The 20,248-nt window shown below is 38.7% G+C and overlaps 1 protein-coding gene and 1 non-coding gene across 2 annotated transcripts; both read right to left on the bottom strand.

Annotated features, from left to right (window-relative positions):
- Positions 1-3,871: 3,871 nt before the first annotated feature.
- On the bottom strand, positions 3,872-19,300 carry LOC139731333 (small ribosomal subunit protein RACK1-like). The gene is made up of 7 exons (XM_071642226.1): positions 19,109-19,300; positions 9,123-9,294; positions 8,431-8,578; positions 7,672-7,767; positions 6,394-6,504; positions 5,115-5,255; positions 3,872-4,706 (listed from the first exon to the last, which is right to left on the bottom strand). Exons 1-7 carry the CDS (start codon positions 19,224-19,226, stop codon positions 4,536-4,538), a joined length of 957 nt encoding a protein of 318 aa, XP_071498327.1. The 5' UTR covers positions 19,227-19,300; the 3' UTR covers positions 3,872-4,535.
- Positions 8,032-8,187, bottom strand: LOC139731383 (small nucleolar RNA SNORA17). The gene has a single exon (XR_011710960.1). It is a non-coding gene; the product is annotated as a small nucleolar RNA SNORA17 (small nucleolar RNA).
- Positions 19,301-20,248: the final 948 nt, after the last annotated feature.

Here is a 20,248-nt window from a genome sequence, read left to right as displayed (position 1 = left end):
CTTGTAAAAACTTTGTTTCGTAAATTTAATCAAACATTTTGATGAACAGGAATAAAATCCAGGCATATGAGAAATACTAATTGTTTTCCTATTATTGTCTCTATCTGTAAACCCCGATTTCATGGCGACAAATGTTTGCAATGAAGTGCACCATTGTATAAAGACTCAATGCAACCGATGTTAGATCACACTGGGACAGCAAGAACGTTTTAAACATTTGAATGCCAGAAAGTTCCTCGTCTATAATGTTACAAGTCGAAAGTAGACACGCCTAGATTCACCTGTGTCGCTTTCCTCGTGTTCTTCATGCCAAAAGAGCAGACATTTAGATTTTATATCGATATACTCACTCTAGATCTAGGCATGTCTTCTATACAAGTTTGTTTCCTTGCAACTGATTGACAAAGTGCTCTACATCGACGTAAATAAGCACCGAATTAAACAGTGTAGCACTGGTAACCAACATCATGGGCATACATACTTGGGCTGGAATCAAACCAACGACCTCCTCATCACTGGACAGGTCATTGGTTCGAATCCAGCCGGAGCATGTATGCCCATTATTTAATCATGGCTACTATGCTAAAACACTAATTGATTCGGTGCAGAAAACAACTCGGCGCAAGAATGTGATTAATTTGAATAAGTTTGTTTCATTTATTCAAGAATACTATTTTTCATAGAATTTCTTAGTTTTATCATGTGATGGCGTATTACACACATTACATGTGCAAGGAGAGATACTTCTATCTTCTATTTTATCAGTTTCTTGTTGATATCATTACATTTTGTATTATTATTATTATTATTACATTATTGTTATCATTATTATTATTATCATTATTAGTATCATCATTATCATTATCATTATTATTATTATTATTATTATTATTATTATTATTATTATTATCATTATTATTATTATTGATCTAGAATTAACAGAGTCGAGCTATTAGCGCAGAGTTTAAAAAGGATGCAGGGGAAAATAATGCAATTTTTAAAAGGATTGTGACTCAAGAAAGAGGTGCGTTTTAAACATTTTCTTGAATCGGTCTAATGAATACGCAGATATAAAACATGTTTAGTTTATTCCATAATGATTAAATGTATTTTTCTTCAGAAGAACAAGTATTAATGCTACGGCTCAGAGATGTGGATTTTCGTGCACTTCTTATCCCAAGCATCTATTTCAAAAATAACTTGATCAGTTCTGTGTGTTTGCTGCATTTTCCTTACTTGTGCAGACAGCGCAATGTTCAAAACATTCATGAGGATGCACGTACAGTTCAACCAGTTTTATCCCGTGATGAGAAAGATAAAAGATAGATGCATGGATATATAGGTAGATATCATAGCGGGGGAGGGAGAGGAAGCTACATAAGATATGCGTATTCTTACCATGGAGACACAAGATATGTTCATACTTTCAAAGGTGAAGTGTCAAGGGAATACCGTCAGAGGGTGGATAACTATCGAGATTCCATCAGCGAGGAGTGTGCATATAATGGATATCAAAATCATGTGGCAATCAAACTGGGATAAGGCCCTCATCGGACGTGTTCAGTTACTCATGTGATATCATGTGTTACCATGATGTACAACCACTGGCAAGAAGTGTAGATTCGCATCCAAAACTTGAGTTCCCTCAGTTCCATCCGCAATACACTATCTCTTTGTACCGGAAGTTCTCCAATTTTGCAATTTTGTGTGAAAGAAATGGAAGCGTTCAGTTTATGTTCTCTCTACCTGAAGTCAAGTTTAGTAACCTTAGCAACATTGAGATGCTATGTTATATCCTGGTGTATTTGCCAGGAATGTACAAATGTAAAATAAACATTTCATATCAAGTATTAAAATTTTGAATCACTACTTCTGTCTGTTATTAATGTGCTGTCGCATTTTCTTTTCTTTTTTGTAAATGACTTTGGTCTATAAAGTTCCAAAATCTAAGCTTAACTGAGCAATAAATTTGTTTTCATCTCACTGTGTAGATTGATTTAACCCTAAAAAGACTGGGCTATTTTGATAGCTCGAAAGACTGGGGGGGGGGGCCTAAAGGGCCCCCCCTTAAGATCTCGGCCGTGGATCGCGCGATCGCCGCGGAAATTTGCACAATCGTAGTGTGCGATGTAATCTACAAGATCGTATATTTAAATTTTACATAATAGTCTTCTTTTATTTTATTTTGATTAATTATGCTAATTTATGCAAGAAATCAGACTCTTTGATCTAAATCAGTAAATAAAGCTCCAAAAGTGCTCATTTTTGGTCTAATTTTTCTTTGTGGCATTCTTAGCAAATGTACTTGAAAAAAAATTCGGTATCAAAATTAATTTCTTATTTATTTTATTGTTTTATGAATTTCTTATGTATTTCTTTGTTTTTTCGACCTTTTGTTTTTGTTAATTTTTTAAACAAAATTTGTGGCAGACACTTTTTGAAGCATAATACTCCTAAAACAAATTAATTTTAGCCATTGAGAGTAAAAATAAGCATATTTATATGAACCATGTGAAAAAACTCAATTTGCATTGACTTTGTACACAAAATCACATTTTTGAGCCATTTTCGGCCTCACGTGCATGTACAAAAAGTTATGTAACTTCAGAACCGTACCCCCGGGCGTCACAAATTTGGTGTCAAAATGTGCGGGAAACTCGAAAGAAAAAAGTCATAGAACATCGCGGTGAGAGCATTGCGTGTTGCAGAGTAATCGCGCGAAATGTCGAGGGGGGGGCCTTTTAGGCCCCCCCCCCAGTCTTTTTAGGGTTAATACTGTGATGGTATAGTTTTAGTTGAGATGGAGGATTCAGATTATAACTTTTTGAGGGATAATTAGAAACCATTTACGAAATATCAAAGAGCATACAATTCTATGAGGTATTCAAAGTTTATTTGATGAAAATCGTTTTGAAGTGGCCGAGATATCCGAATACAAAGTAAAACTGAGTAGTCTTAGTAAAAGGTGGGTCCCATCTTTTATTAGGACCTCTTTGTTTTTGGATATCTCAGCCATTTCAAAACAAATTTTCATCAAATTAAATTTGAATTCCTTGTAGAATTAAATGTTTTTACACATTCATAAGAAGCTTCTCATTACTGTATCTCACAAACATGTTGCAAACCTGAAGCCCCATCTCAACCAAAGTTATACCATCCCTTTAAACATGTACATACAATGTATCTTGAACCTGTGAGACAGAGTGGTGGCTTGTTCTTACAAGCCGAAAGAAAATACTTGCACCTGCACCTAAACTTGCGCAATAATATTCTCATTGCAGTCTTGTCTGTAGAGATGTAGTTGTGATGATTAGTGATAGGGATGTGTACCGTCATTCTTGCATCTGATCAACAGCATCATTTTGCATTAAGTGGCAGCAACCTTGCTGTAAGGGGAAATGTTGAAACTCTACCCGACACTTCCTGCAGTAACAAATAACCAACACCTGCTCTCAACACTTCGTCCTAAATTCATGCCATATTCATCAATAGTCATTTTGACACAAAGAACATCTCCCTCTTCTCCAGTGCAGCTAACCATAATTCCTGCATTTTTTTCCATGCTTTGTGATCGATATTCTCAATTAGACACCCAACCACTCATACCATATCGTTATGTTTCAAATACACAAGACTACAAGCTACGCTCAGACAAGCATTCAACTTACAGGTCTGACACAGGCAAATTCTGTTATAACAAGCACAAATTTACATTCTTCAGATACAAAGAGTAACCAAAAAAAAAGTGTGAAGATGACTTTTTATGACATTTCACTGTGTTGAGCAAATGTAGCTATTCCATATAACCACATGATAACAGAGTTTGCCTGTACATCGAAAGACTGAAGGAAAAAATCAAGACATTACATGATTGGCGTGTGACAAGGATTTTCCTTGTTTATTCATAGCTTGACACAAAATTGCTGTGACAATATACAATGTACTTCTCTTCTGAACTCCATTGTTATGTGTCGGTAAAAACAGCCAGCATGCAGGCACATCTTTCTTGAGAATGGACAATCGTCTCCTAGACTGGACTTTCTTTGCTCTTTGTAACTCACTGAAGTAGTCTTCCTTAAATTTGAAATATATTGTGAAACTTATTTGAACTTCGGCTTTTTTATATGTGCTGTAGTAAAAAGGCTTGAAACCATCCATCCAAAGGCTCTATGAATGTGTGTAGAATAATAGAATAGTACTTCAGTAGATCATATAACATACTGCCCCTGGCCAGAGCTTTTGATCAATTAGATATGGATATCATTCAAGCAATAATACAGCTCATGGAATTGGGAGTTTCTCTGATGAATGAACTAAAGGGAAAAATCATGATTGGCTTTCGCTTGTGGATGTTCCATGATGTCCCCATCAACAATGATTTTCTTCAAATAGCCATGGGCTTTGTTGACATTGCCCACTGGTTTCGAGTTTCACATGTGGAATTAGTGGAAGCCTATGCTGCACACTTTACTATGGATGCTAGCATGACATAGTTGACTGGGCGATCAATTTGAGGGATGGGAAGCAGCAAGCGTCTAGCTGCTAGCGATGGTGACCTGCCACACACGGATGAGGTTGTCCGTGTATCCGGCAAACAGAGTCTGGCCGTCAGCTGACCAGGCCAAACTGATGCATTCAGTCCTGCGGTTTGAGGGTCCAACAACCTCTGGTCGGAGCTCATCCACAGTCGACTTGGTCTCCAGATCCTGCAAGCATTCAGAAAATCAAGACCACTACATTAAAATGTTTTCTACAAATGAAAATGCAAAACAAAATACCATCCAAGTACTGAATCCACACCGATTCGAGAAAGGCTTCAATTTGCTAATGTCAAGAATGATCTTTGAACACAGTGAAACCTTTTGTTAGGGAATGACATAGCCAACCACACTACTCAGATAATGTTTTTGTGGGACGATGACTGCACACATTTGTTGACAGAACTTCAAAGCTTAACATTTATCAGGTGATTTTATAAGCAGACTAATAATAAGCATAATAGCTACAGACTGAGAATAGTTTGTTACGTTTATGTTGTCACAAGCTTGAAGCACAAGCTAAATAAACAAAGAGTGTCATACAGCAGTCACACTGACAGAATACTTCTCACTTACCCAGATCTTGATGGTGGGTCCAGCGGCAGCGCAGAGCCAGTAGCGGTTGGGGCTGAAGCACAGGGCGTTGATGCCTTCCTGACTGTCCAGAGTGTACAGATGTTTGCCCTCATTCAAGTCCCACAGCATGGAGAGACCGTCCTGACAGTAGCAGGGGGTAGCAGGGAGAAATTGCAGAGTCATGAAATCCATTTACAATTACAATAATCACTAGGACTTGCCCACTTTACAAGCACTACGACAGACTGGACATGTATTACAGAAATACCTCGTTACAAGGTACGCCTGTAACAAGGTGACTTTGGCGGTGAGATAACTGTATTCTGCTGTATTTTAGTGTGTTAACGAGGTACTGGATATAACAAGGTAAAATTGGTGGTCCCAGCAACCATGTTAGAAGGGGCTTCTGTGTTTTACATATATCTGCTTGTTATAGCTACACCTGCACTTATAGTGTCACATGCCTTCTCACCCCTTTCTCATCAGAGCTTGCTGTCTGCATATGTAGATACTTCTTTTGAACATTTTGTGATGTCAGTCACTATCTCAATCATAAGTGAGTCATATGCCCTTCCAGTTCACAATGAAACACGTGGGGAAATCTTTCGAAGTTGTAACAGGTCAATTCATCACAGCCAAGCACTGCTTCTGAGGAAATATCGCTTCGTGATTGTTTCCCTGTTGGGTTGGATAACCATTCATTCGCAAGGACAGTGGTACAAACCTATTAACAACTACACATATTCCTCTTCTATCCCTTACTACTATGCAGTCAAAGGCTGTATTCAAGTGCTCAAAACATGAACCGAACCAAGACGTAACCTAACCATACTATGCCAGATGGGAACATTCAAGCGTTCTGTAGAGATAGAGCACCCCATGAGCTATTTTTGGACTCCAAGTCAGAGGTGTCACACGTTTTGCAGCAACCTACATATTATGTGCTTGTTGATGCAACATACAGATGTCCATAAGATGGAGAATCAACCCTTTGTATTGTGACATAGTGCGTGCCAGGCGCATTCTTTCCATGTCAACAGCTTGTTTGGTACGCTTTTGGACTACTTTGCGTTCAGAGCGCTCTTCGGCATGGTACTTTTGGAGAACACTAATAAGTGGTCCACTTTGGCGTCGGCACGGTACTGTACGGTATGCTTTAGGAGAGCGCTGAAACGCACCAAAGTCATGACTAGCTCTCACCTAGCACCAGCGTAAATAAGCATACTTTACTCACACACACACACAAAAAAAAAAAAAACCCCAACAAATCAGGACCTACCTTGCCTCCTGATGCACAGAGAGAGCCATCTGGTGAGACTGTCACACAGTTCAGGTAGCAGTGGTGACCGTAGTGGTTGGTCTTCAGACGACAGTTGGTCAGGTTCCACACCTGGGAAAACAAGAGAAATACAGAGAATTAAAGACACTGTCTAATATTCTCAATGGTACGTCAATAGAAAGGTCAAACTTTGCTCACTAAGTTGTATACTGATGATTAGATGGATGAAAAAGCACTCAAGTATACAACATTCTGGAGCATTATGCTGTCACTACGAAGCTATCTCTTAACAAATTTTCAATATGCCAATTTTACAATACAGTTTCTTCTCACCTCTTGCCATGGAAAAATTAGCATTGCAAATGAGGTTACTTCAACTTTTCACTCTTTAGCAGTACCTAGCATTCATTTTCAACAAAGCTGTTGCCATAGCTTCATATTTACTCAATATCAGCAACATCAGTCACGTGTAGGGAGCATGCAGCTATGATTTCTCAGATTGAAAACGTTTTTGGAGCCTTGAACGCTGGTCTAAGTGGCCACAGAAAATTAAGACTATAGCGAGACACTACAGACAGTTCTGACACACAAAACAGGCAAGCTAATACAGACATGGTAAATTTGATACTGCTTCATGTGAACTTCAAATCACAGTATTTGACTCCAAAACCAGTCAGTTTCCAAAAGAATGGAAAACGTAATGCCGTTTTCAAAGCATTAAAAACCATAAGTCATGAGCATTTACATGTTTATATCCTTATTACCCAATGATAAGGTTCATTAGTCCAGTGCTTTGAACTATCACACTTTCATCAGCATATAAGTTTACTAGAAATCAGGCACTTAAACCATTCAAAAAGTTCTGTGACAAACAGTTTGTGGGACCAAAAACAAAAATAACACAAAACACCCTAATTCTAAACTTTGAAATTTAGCAACAATAACAGTAATATACGAGAACAGGGGCACTAACTACAGTAACCTTTGTATTGTGCTAACAATGATAACACTAGTGTTCTGGTTCATAGCTGATAAGAGATGACAAACACTTGAACACTTGCAGGCTATAAATGTCCATATAACTTGCTAATATCAGTACATCACTTGCAGCATAGAACATACTCTATCACAATATGTTTATACCAGTCACACACCAGTCATGACTGAAGTAAGGATTGCAAGCTACGTACACTGTTCTTTCCTTATCTGAACATCACAACATGACGTGGAAATCTGAACATAATGGCAAGACCGACACGGACCGTCCATTCCAATTACCTTGACAACCCTGTCCCAGCCACCAGAGACGATGATGGGGTTTTGTGAGTTTGGAGAGAAGCGTACACAGGACACCCAGTCTGTGTGGCAATCATCCTGTGAGAGTCAAAGAGAACAGCAAGATGGCATTCACGTTAAAACAGCACAAAGAACTTCCAGCTTGGCATCAATTATGTCGTAAATTTGTATATCACTACAGCACATGGACTCCATACCATTAAAAGCTTTCCTACTTCCTTTCTCATTTTTTCTATCATTTGGCTCATTTTTCCTTTCCATACATGAAAAAAAAAAGTTATATGTAGGCTTATGATCATATTTATCTTGCTGTTATTTGTGTAGGAAATAGCAAAAAGTGGACATGTGGGAGTGCATTTCACACGCTTGTGACACTTAGTTCCCAGAAACTAGGCACTTTGACACAAGCATGCAGACAGACTCCAGTTTTCTTTGTGCCCATCACAGCCCCAGAAGGACACAGTGAACAGCCCTTTTGGGAACGCCTCGATGGGCAATACCTTAATCAGTACTGATCAATTTACAACTGGCTAAAATCTAACTACACCACATCACTAGACATTAGTCAATCCACAAAGCTGTACCAACAGACATATTAGCTATGTTCAAACATCTCATTCACTTTCAACCACATACATTAATTGTGCTGTTATTTTATTTTGTAAAACCATTCTTCTCTACTTCTCCTGAACTGGCATTCAAGTTTTAATCACATGTGAAACATATTGTCGTTTTCCTTACATAGATGGTGTACTTGCAGACGCCCAGGGTGTTCCACAGCTTGATGGTGTCGTCCCTGGAGCCAGACACAATCTGACGGTTGTCAGCTGAGAAGGCAACACTCAGAACGTCCTTGGTGTGACCCACAAATCTTCGTGTAGTCTTGCCACTACCCAAAAGACAGGAGAATATGCAATTTGTTATTCACACTACTATACATAAAGGCAACAATTATGGATCAATGGACAAAATATAAGTGGTGGCTCAATCAGGAAAGGCAATGAGTAACACATATAAACTTGCAGTATGTAGTTCAGAATTCTTTTAAAATGACATTTCAAATAATTTTCTGTCTGCACAAGATTTCAACTTTTATGAAAAAAAAGACCAACAAAACTCATCACATAGCCGGTACAGAATTTGTCCAATCGAATAAAGCCATGAGAAATAAGAATGCAAAAAAAGAACACTCCTAGTAAAACAATGCAGTTCTCCCATGGCAAGCTGTCATTAATACTTGTATATTAACATTATCCTTCATTCTTGGCAATCTCTGATTTTGCGAGGGCAGCAAAACGTAAATTTAACGACTGTGACCCGTACGCCTCACCACCCAAATATACAGCAGTCCATTTACGTGCTTAAATACTGTATAGCTATGTATACACAACAACGAAAAAAAAAAAAAAAAACATGTAAAATCATTACTGTACCTATTGAGATCCCACAGACGGAGGGTGGTGTCCCAGGATCCAGTCAGAGCAAATTGGCCATCAGAAGACATGACCACATCAGACACAAAGTGGTTGTGTCCACGCAGGGCTTTCCTTGGGGTTCCATAGCTCATGTCATCACGAGGAAGGTCCCACACTATCACCGTCTTGTCTGAAATGATTTTCCATATATAACATTGTCATACACAAGCATGGACTAATCTGAATTGATTTCACATGAAGCATAGTTATGACAGCATACACCCATTTTTTCAAAAAGTGAATCTCACTTGAGTATTTCATAATGAAAAGCAACTTAAATAAAGTGGCTAATGGAAATGTTAGTCATAAGGCAAATGACATCTCAGTGCTTTAGAGAATTATAATCAGATTTACTGATAAATCTTACCATACTTTGAAGAGATTATTGGAAGAACAGGATGTTATTATTAAACTTTGTACATGTTTTGTACATTGTAGACACTCTACTGTCATTATATTGTGATTGATAGCAATTGATATTTGTCTCTGAACAAACCACACTAGCTTTTACAAAAACTAACATCACAAACAAAAGGGAAGCTCATATATTGGAAACTATTGCAATATTTGTATCATAGCCAAGTGATATACTGTGTATACAATGTAGATTCTAGTACTTCTACTCTAGATAAGCAATGAACGTTTTGATCTTGTCAATGGATCAACACTCATGTAGTTCATGGTTAGCTATAGAACCACTCTTCACCATCTGATGCTGTTTTCTTCATTTGAAAATAAATTTGTGCTGTGGTGTGAAGCACTCCCTGCACCTAAGTCTGCTCAAGTCCTGCGGGTAATGCACTTGTCAATGTAAAGTCCCACCCTGTTATCCATGGGCATGGGTGTGTCATTTCCTGGTTTGGTCAGTCAAATTTGTGACCCATGTGTGCGTCATTTAACAAGGTTTGTCTGTTAGTGTTAGCTATGGAAAAGATTACTACATCTCTTCACGACAAAAAAAAAAAAAAATCAATCAAATGTCCCCACAACCCTTCAAATACTAGACGGTGACAACTAGTAGTATGGCAAAGCCATGTTTGCATGCATGCTGGAGCCACATGTTAGAGTTGGTGAGAGCTTCTTGACAATCTCAAAGCTGAAAGCTTCTTGTGGTTTCACACTTGGCAAAACAGCATGATACTTCTAAAAATTCCAAATAACTTTAATTATCTCTGAACCATGATTAATTTTCAGTCTATCTAATAATCAAAGGATGTTTGTCTTCTGCTTGTAAAAGACACGATTCCTTTGTAGAACGCAAACTACAGTACATGTAGACATTGTGTTCAACCGAAGAAGAAATATACACACAAGGCATGCCTTTCGCACATCGGCACACAAACAGCTGGCATGTACAGATTACACAGAAAATGGATTATCGTAGTGGATGAGTGACTGATTATGGAAAAGGGTAGGGGAAACTGGAATATCTACAAATCATATTTATGAACCCAAAGAAAATGAAAACGCTTGAATAATGCTTGAATAAAATGCCTGCAAAAGTCATTTTCATATTTATGGATGTGTGTCAAAATTTTTAATCTGGTGCATGTCATGTTACCAAGGATGTCTGTCGTATTTGTGATTGAGGTGTGCATCACCTTTTTTTTTTCCGTGAAAAAAAAGGTGATTGGCTTAAAGGGGTGCGTCAATTTAACCCAAGTAACGTCAATTACAGTGCACTCCCGTTACAACGAACACGGTTATAATGAAATTTCGTTATAACGAAGTAAATCTTCTGGTCCCAGAATTATCACCATTAAAGTCTACGGTGCAAAATTCGCTTGTAACGAACACAGTTATAACGAAATTTCCGTTATAACGAAGTCTTTTCCGAGCGCCAAAGACAAAGAAAAACAAAAGAAATGTGCTCCGTTATAACGAAATGCGAATTGCTTTCGAAAATACGTAGCGGAACAAGCATTTATGGCGTCTCTGCATGGGTGAACGCTTCACACCACTGTGTGTTCGCTCCTTGTGTCATGCACAGTTTCTGAAGGGAACTTGCATTTATTATTGTAATACAGTTATCCCATCACATTTCACATAGCTTTCCAGTGTATGATGAGTATTCAGCAAACAGAATATGATATATATACAACCGTACATGGTTTTCTTGTTTTCATTATATATTGTATTTGTTCGGTTATAACGAAAGAAAACTGCCGGTCCCGAGCATTTCGTTATCACGGGAGTGCACTGTACCGTATGGTCGCCATTGCGGTAAGGTCGCCAGACATTCACATCGCATGTAACGCGCGCCGCGATCGGAGATGACCTTGGGCGACGGATTTTCATCACTCTCAAAATACATTCGTAATTCACCTTTTTCCTCCGTAAAAACTCAAATAATTGTAATCAAAATATATTTTACCATATGTAAGAGGTGTTCAAACCATTTTTAATGCGAGGATTTTTTGATTTAGAATGGATTTCACGTTGCAGACTGAGGGAGGTTTTCAAATGCAGTGACTGACAATGCCTCCTTCATTGAAGTGTGTGTATAACACACACGCTAGAATATGTGGCAGGCTATCGGCTATGGGTGGCGAACTAATTCAGTGCCGATATTAGTTCGCCCACCCAGAAGTGCATAGGAATTACACACAAGTGGCGACCATACGGTAATTGACGTTAGAATTGTAGAGTTTCTACGGTAAACAAAAAACAAAAAACCGACCATGACGCAGTACGCACCCAGGGGTCAGGGGGAAGTGGGGTGGGCCTTCAATACAGACAAGTGCATAAGTCCAACTAAATTTACAATTGTAAGATACCACATTGATAGCAGCATATTTCATTGTCATGATTAATATGACTAAAGTTTACTAGTTTCAGTGTTCTACATCCCTTCCCTATTCCCACCTCCAAACATAGGTTCCCACCCATTTCATTGCAGTTATGTAGGACCGATATCTACATGGGTTTATACAGTACGCGCAATAAGAAACGCCTCCGTCAATTTCGTTTTCCAACGAAAGTTCGTTATCGATCCAGTAGCAACGAAATCTGGACGAAATTTGGACGAACTTTCGTTATCGATCCAGTAGCAACGATTCTGACGCTTTGTGGACGCTTTGTGGACGCATTTCACGCACGACCGCCCGCTCAATTCCGTTCGGCAAATGCGTTGCTCGTTCGGAAAATGCGTGTTCGGAGCTCGGCAGTTTCGTCCAAATTTCGTTAGAAGCGTCCGTGATCCAAGGCGCACTTATGGAATACACGTGTGTGTAGTGGCCACATCCACTAGCCAGCCGGCAAGAATCACACTGCAAGACTCAGCAAGTAGCACAGCGGTCGGAATGAGAACTGTAGACAGGCGTGGAATTCACCTGATACACATGATAATATTAAAATGGTAACATGTATACATATATCGATGCCGTTTTCATTGAAGCAATTTGTAAAAGTTTTAGTTTCCCTTACCCTAGCTGTAAGTACGGTACCGTTATCACTGCATTTAGTAAGTCACCTGATACATCACATTTCATGCTGCATGCTGGCTGCATGTAACCGTATTAACCAGGGAAAGTGCACGTGGTGGGAAAGGCGAGTGCGCCGTGTGTGCGTCGCCATTGCTATGGCATGGCTCGCTCGCCTGAACCACGTTCTGTGGGCTGAACCAGGCAGGTGAGACTGGCTGAACGAAACAGAGATATGTACGATGTACTAGTACGAGTAGTTCACGTGGTGTTTTTTTTTTTTTTTTTTTTTTTTTTTTTACAAGCAGAAAATAAAGAACTGTTGATCATGAAATAGACTAAATTACCAATCAGAGATCATTCGGGTTCATAGTATTTAAGAGAAATCACGCAATTTTGGCGAGCGGGAACCCACAGGAACCTTATCGTAGAATGCCGACCAAAAAGAAAATGGTTTCACTAAAATTGCGTGTACGTAAAATCCATTTGAGTATTAGAACGAAAATTAACCCCAAAAAGAGGAAAAAAGAAATTAGAAGGATTTGTTCGCCGTTATTTGGTCATTAAATATATTTTCTTTCTTCAGCAATTGCGCGTTACATTGCCCGTTTTTTTATTGAATCAGAAAAGCAAAAAAAAAAAATATTTAAAACAAGACAATAAGTTTAATTCTCAGTTTCATATCGTTTATTTCTTTATTGGACAGAGAGATAATTCAGACGGTACGTGGAATTTTCAAAGCGACTAATTCTGACTGATTCTTAGTTTGACTAAGCTCTTTCTTTCTTTCTTTCTTTCTTTTTTTTTGGGGGGGGGGTGAGGGTCATGTTCGTTGTACCCATGCACCCATATAAAGGTTCGTTAGTACGAAATTGAAACGTTCAGATACACGCGACTTCCCTACACGAAATACTAGTATAGATGTTCGTAAATGTGATAGTCAAATTATATTATGATTCATAATCCGAAAATGCACGAATATTTGTGATTGGGTAGGTGCGTTATTGTCGGATAAGCAAACCTTCGTAGTACTGTAGTATCGAGCCTTTTGTATTCACGGATAAACGAACTTTTGGAATAATGAATTCTATATTAGAGCAAGACAATAAGTTTAATTCTTATATACTTGTAGTATGACATCGTTTATTTCCTAGTTGTGAAGCGGGAAGCGAGAGATAATTCTGAAAAGAAGTATAATATACAGACGGAACGTGAAATATTCAAAGCAGCTAAATGAGATTAAATCTTAAGTTGTTTATTTGTTTGTTATCTTTCTTGTTTGTTGTTATGCTCAAGTGTTGGTGTAATACTTTTTTTTTTTTTTTTTTTTTTTTTTTTTTTTTTTTTTTTTAGGGAGGAGGCATTTTTGTATAGTACCCACGTAAAGTTCGCTGATGCGAAACTGATAAAATGTTCCGTAACACGCAAATTCCCTACACCTTGCAGACGTTCGTACCTAGTGTGAAAATAAAATCTATTATTATTATTTTTTTTTTTGTCATTGTTCGATTAGCAAACCTTCGGAGTGTCAATCCTTTCGTTTTCGGATAAACGAACTTCCTTTACTCACAACACCACTTTCAGAGTAACAAACTAGTCATTATTTTATTCGGGCATTGGGAATAGTTCAGGAAAGAAATATAGAAGGGAGGAAAATCATTAAGGCAAGAATTACGTTGGATTCTTATAGTTTGAAATAATTTATTCATTTCCTTGGTGTTCATTATTCCTAAAAAGAAAACGGGTGCGCTATTCCGATGGTTACGGCGTTATTTCGAATCCGAAACACGCATATTCCTTGTGCCTATCCATGTTTGTTGATTCGAAAATGTAATCATGCTGCGGGTAATTGCTATAGGGCCATATATTGTTTTATTTCTGTCTTTTGTTATATTATTATTATTATTATTACTATTATTATTATTATTATTATTATTACTATCATTATTATCGTCTTTCACTATTATTAACCAATAATTTGATTAACGAGCATTTTGTGGGCTGTTTTTTTTTTTTTTTTTGGGGGGGGGGGGCATTGTCCGATTAGCAAACTTTCGGAGTGTCAATCCTTTCGTTTTCGGATGAACGAACTTCCTTACCTCAGAAGAAGAAATCAGAGTAACAAACTAGTCATTATTTTATTCGGGCATTGGGAATACTAGTAGTTCAGGAAAGAAATATAGAAGGGAGGAATCCCAAACACGCATATTCCGTGTGCCTACTCATGTTTGTTGATATGCTGCGGCTAAGGGCCTATAATATTGGAGGTCGTTTCTCATACCTCTCGTTTGGTATACGATTTCTTTCGTTTCATATCACTTAATTTGTTCCCTTTATATTCTGAAATATTTAAAGGTAATTCTTTCAATTGCCTCGCACTGTGTACATATGCATTTTAGTAACGGCGATTTCCCGCTTTGCTGCAGTATTTCGAAGGGTGTTTGATCCCAGCCGCTTCGGTGTGCTCTGTGGTAATGTTTATGTAGTTGTCGGGGAGGTTGTTGATACTTTGTTTGTTGTCATTTATTTTCGTACAGGCAGGGGCGGATCCAGGAATTCTGTAATATTTCTGGTGCCACTTCCGGGTTTCACTTCTTTTTTTTTTTTCTTTTCTTTTAACGATAAATAAAGGGGGCGTGCGCCTCATGCGCCCCCTCTGGATCTGCCACTGCTACGTGTTTATCTCGAGTGATGGTGATCGTGTTTCTAAATGTTTATAAGAAAAGGACAAAATTATGGAGTGATGCCTGATGATGGTGATGATAATCAACGATGCTGATGTAAAAGACGGCTTGCTGTGGATGCTGAGCGTACGTGCCCTTCGTTTATTTAAATGAGTTTTCCCTCTTTTACTCTTCTTTCCCCTCCCAAGAATGATAAAAAAGAAAATACCTACACCTCACAACAAAAGGAACCACGTGTGAACAACCATCATCAAGTTCAACCTAAATGTTCATTATTAGCAAAGAATAAGGGGGAAACACAAGTGACGGAAAATAATAGAAGCGACGAGATTGTCTTCTTGTGTAATGCGGTCTCTTGGGATTGGAAAAACCCCACCCTCTCCCTTTGTGGAAATTTCCACAAAACCAGGTGCGTGCCAGACCCCAGGTGCCAGTCGAAAGAATGCGCGCACTGGTCTAATATCGATCGAAGAACTCGCTGGTGAGTTGAGTTAAAGGAATCATTGCAAAGATGTTCTGATTCTTTCGCCTTTCTTTAGGCGCATACATCGAACCGTCGATTATTGTGTACTTGATCTAAGTACAATGCATTTATATGTTCCCGAACTGTTAAAAGGAATTGATTAATCACTCAAAAATGCAATCACAGAAATATATGAAATGTCTCATATGCCTAGACAAATTCACTGCGATGTCCTATGTGATGCAGCCACCACCCGATTAAACAGCAAAATTATGACAATTAATTTCACGCTCATCAAAACTGCCTATTACTTTTCATTATATGAATTTTGGTTATCAACACTCGTTCGTGATTTTGTTTGTTTGCATGTTTTGTGTGTATTATTCCTCGATCCTGAAAGACGTAATAATCATTCGCATCGAACGTAAACTGTTTACCGTAACTAAGCCTATGGCGCATTCTATCCATTAAACTTGCAGTAGCACATGGTGCATTCCTTTGAACCACGTGTTTCCCATATCGGCACATCCAAACACATTAGCGATCATCGTTATGGCGAACTTTCCGATTACAGTCAGGGGAGAAGAAATCGTAATACTGTACATGTACTTACGAAAGTGATTATGCTTAAGATCAAATAAAATGAAGAAGCTTGAAAACAACTTGGCAACACTCAATCAAGTTTTGCATTCTCTCACACAAATGCTCTCTTGAGAAAATGAAAGCATTCCCCCTCCCATGCTAGATAATGAAGTTTCCATTACTACAGCCCAGCAAGTTTGGGGAGTGTACATGAATGTTTTTAGGATAGAGTCAAAAGGGACCTAAGCTTTCGATCATAGCAGAATCTTCGTCAGAAGCAAAATGGCAAATAGGCAGAAAAAGCAACCACATACATGTAAAGCGACTTCACACAACAAGAACAGTCAGGAACAGGCAAGGGACACGAAACAAAGAAAACAAAAGGAGAGGGTAGGATGTCATGGGCAAGGAGCCCAACAGGTAAAGGGAGGGGGATTAGAGCAGGAGGATGGACAGACAAAAGGCAGGGGAAGGTTAGTAATAGTCGTGAGGGCCAGGGGGCAACCATTGAAGGAAAAGGATGAATATGGAGGCAACATCAAACAAGATAAGGAACAACAGAGAGATAAAGAAAGGTAAAGAGTGAAATAGCAACAGCAAAGGGGGGGGGGGGGGTGAGCAAACAGCAAGCCCTAGAAAGGATCTGCACAAGTACCAAGAGGAGGCAACGAAATGAAAGTGAGAGTCAATCAACAAATGCAATTAACCATATCAAAGTATGGTAATAATGATACAGCAATAATGATGATATTGACAAAACAAACTAGAATAATAATCATTAAAGCACATAAAAAAAGGGGGACACAAAGTCCATGGGAGAGAAAACGTATACAGTGTACTTGCAAAGCAAGTATCAATAGGCAAATTAAATACGTTTCAAAGAGCTGGTTCATATGAAATCACCTTTGATTTATGATTTTACAAACAAGAATTTTCATCGCTTTCCTATTTCTTTTATTACTTTAGTAATGTCATGATATTTCATGATGGTATGTGTTCTGTCTTTACATGGCAAGATAGGGTTTTTCTTTTCCATCCAGGGTCAAAGAAGAAAGTGATAGAAAGATAATTGAAAGGATAGAATGAAACACCTACTCAGCAGGCTCTTGATATAACACAAAAGCAATTCATCAGAAATGCAGTACAGTTCTAAATAATTTATCAGTGGAAAAATGAGTAAAGAAAATGGGATTTCGAGTTAAAAAGGAGTAGGAACATCGCAATTGACAGACTTGGGCTTGATGTGCAAACATATTGTCTAACTTCTGGTTGAGTTTCTTCAGAGACATAAATTTTGGTAGCAGTAAACCAGAGTGAAAAAGGCAAAAGGATACCATTAAATGAAAAAATAAAATGCAGGTCTCTAGACCACTCCAGTGCACGATCGAGCGAGCCAACACTAAAACCGCCCCCAGGGCCAGGCCATGTCGTCAGTGTCACTCTCGTCTTACAGGCCTACATTGTACATGTGTAGGCTACTCGTTTCGTACTCGTCATCGCCAACGTCATGATGGTCGGTCACACGAAATAAATTGCATCATCAAAAGAGCTCGTATATCAACACCACTAGATAGTAGAATCATTATTATTATCACTATCATTCCAGTCAATCTCATCCACCGCGAAACCCTCAAAATCCCTCTCAAAACAAACCTGTAAACGATTCAGACATCGCAGACCTAGCTACACATCTGGCACACAAAAATGAAATGGAGGTGGAAAACTACGATGAATACACAAAAACTATCGACGATGGCATTTTACCGTAGCAGAAAATACACAGAGTATCTTGCACCGGAAAAAAAAAATGGATGTGGAAAACTACGATGAGGAAAACTAGGTGAAAACCCGATGCGTGAAGACGAACGATGAAGACACTTTACGGTAAAAATACTTACACGGAAACAAACGAGTGGGTACGATGTCCTCGCACACACGAAGATAATCGACAAATCGTTCAATCGAAAAACTCAACAAACACTCGAACAAAAACTCACCCCAAATTGTTGCAAACAAGGTAATCACTTAATAAAAATGAGAAAACTAAACTCTCAGAAGTATGATTGTACTCTGAAAAGAAAGGGATACAATGATACGAAAGCAAAAGAGAGAAAATGAGAGAAATGGACGGGAAACCTAGACAACTTCGACGAAGGGAGAGCTAGCGATTCGCGATTCGAGCTAACTTTGTATACAGTGTAGCTGTGTGTGTGATGTGTACAGAGGGTTGACAGCGTTGAAAGGGTTGAAAGCGTCGAAAGCGTTGAAAGCGTCCACAGCTTCGGAAAAGCGTTCGGGGATTTCGTTGAATTCGTTGAATTCGTCCAAAATCCGTCCATGAAGTCTGGACGAAAAAAGCGTTGAAAACGTCCCCGACGAAATCAACAACGAAAAAAGCGTTGGGACGAAATTTGGACGCACTTTCGTCGGGCGTTTTCTATTGCGCGTACTGTATGTGGTACCGGTAAAACTACACAAAAAAAGTTTAAAATACTTCACACCACCATAGTCCATACAACTGGCACCCACTACTTTTTTATCATCTCGTTTGGCCAATGTTTCAGCGCATGTCAGTGCTATCTCTGACACACTTGCTTCCAGGTTTGCATGTGGACCGTGTTTTGTGGTAGAGTCTAGCAATGGAATGAGTATGACGTCTATGTAGTACGTGCATGTGTAGGCGTTATAGTGTAAAGTGTGTGTGGCAAAACTTCGATTTACGTTGTTTCATTCATTTACAGGCATGACACAGGCATATGTGTAACACTGCTATCATTTATGGCTGCTGCTCACCTCGGGACGATGACAAAATCATGTCAGGAACCATGGGTGTCGTGGCAATCTGGGTTACCCAGTCAGAGTGCCCTTTCAGGGTTCCTTGAAGACGAAGTTGTTCTGGTGGTCCAGACATTTTGGCTGTTTTTCCAACAGATTACGATGGATTTTGAGAAAGGCAGCGGCCTTTCAGTATTGCAGGTTCGGCTTGCCTGTAGAAAAGACCGATAACGTGTGATTGTTCGGAACTAGACAGTTCCTCCACTGATGAGATGCACGAATCTATGGTGGCTGTCAAGGGTAAAACACAGAAGAAAAATCGAACGATGCGTTAAAATGCGTTTCGGCCATTGAAGAGCAATTCTGTATAGTCTTGTTTTGGGTCTGCTACAGAAGCAGATCTCAAAGTTTAACATTAGTATTGTACCTTGGTCGCTGATGAAGAAACCGTTTACTAACCTGCACAAGTCTCACGCGTTAGACGTGAGCCTCGGGAGTCTCTCTCACATTTATACCCCTGACAAGTTTTCCACGCCTCACAAAAAGACTTCCCCCCAAAAAAAAAAATAAAAAAAAAAATATATATATATATATATCCTATATTAGAGTAAGCTAAAATATCATATTTACTATGTGCCAGATCTCACAATTTACAGCTAAGAAATGTGAAAGCTCCGTATTTTTGTTTTTGCTTTGTTTTTGTTGGAGACGATAGACTGCCAAGGTATAAAACTAATGTGTATTGAGATTTAATATCTCGAGACAGCTGATTTATAAACGTATGATATCGTGTGGGTTAGTTCAAAGTCTATTGTTTTCATATGGCCAAGCTTCGGAGGAATCATCTCCTACACGTACAGAGAGTACCACATTCTGCTCCAAACACTGCTCATTATCATGATGGAAGCTGTCAGAAGTTTCCAGTCATGTTCTGGAAGCCCTTTACAATTCCTTTGCCAATTCTATTCTCTGCGTCACAACTTGAAATCACAAGATTTAAACTCTTTTAAAAAAAGAAAAAACGCCAACAAAACACATCAATATACAGCCAGTGTAGAATTTGTCCAATCGAATAAAGTCATGAGAATTAAGAATGAAAAAAAAGAACATTCCTAGTAAAAAGCAATGCAGTTCTCTAATAGCAGGTTGTCATTATCA

This window comes from Diadema antillarum, unplaced genomic scaffold, assembly GCF_040938485.1.
Source record: "Diadema antillarum isolate AM-2024a unplaced genomic scaffold, OU_Dant_1.0 seq00000368_RagTag, whole genome shotgun sequence".
Lineage (NCBI taxonomy): Eukaryota > Metazoa > Echinodermata > Echinoidea > Diadematoida > Diadematidae > Diadema > Diadema antillarum.
The sequence above is the reverse complement of the archived record's forward strand: the minus strand, read 5'-3'. Positions and strand labels throughout refer to the sequence as shown.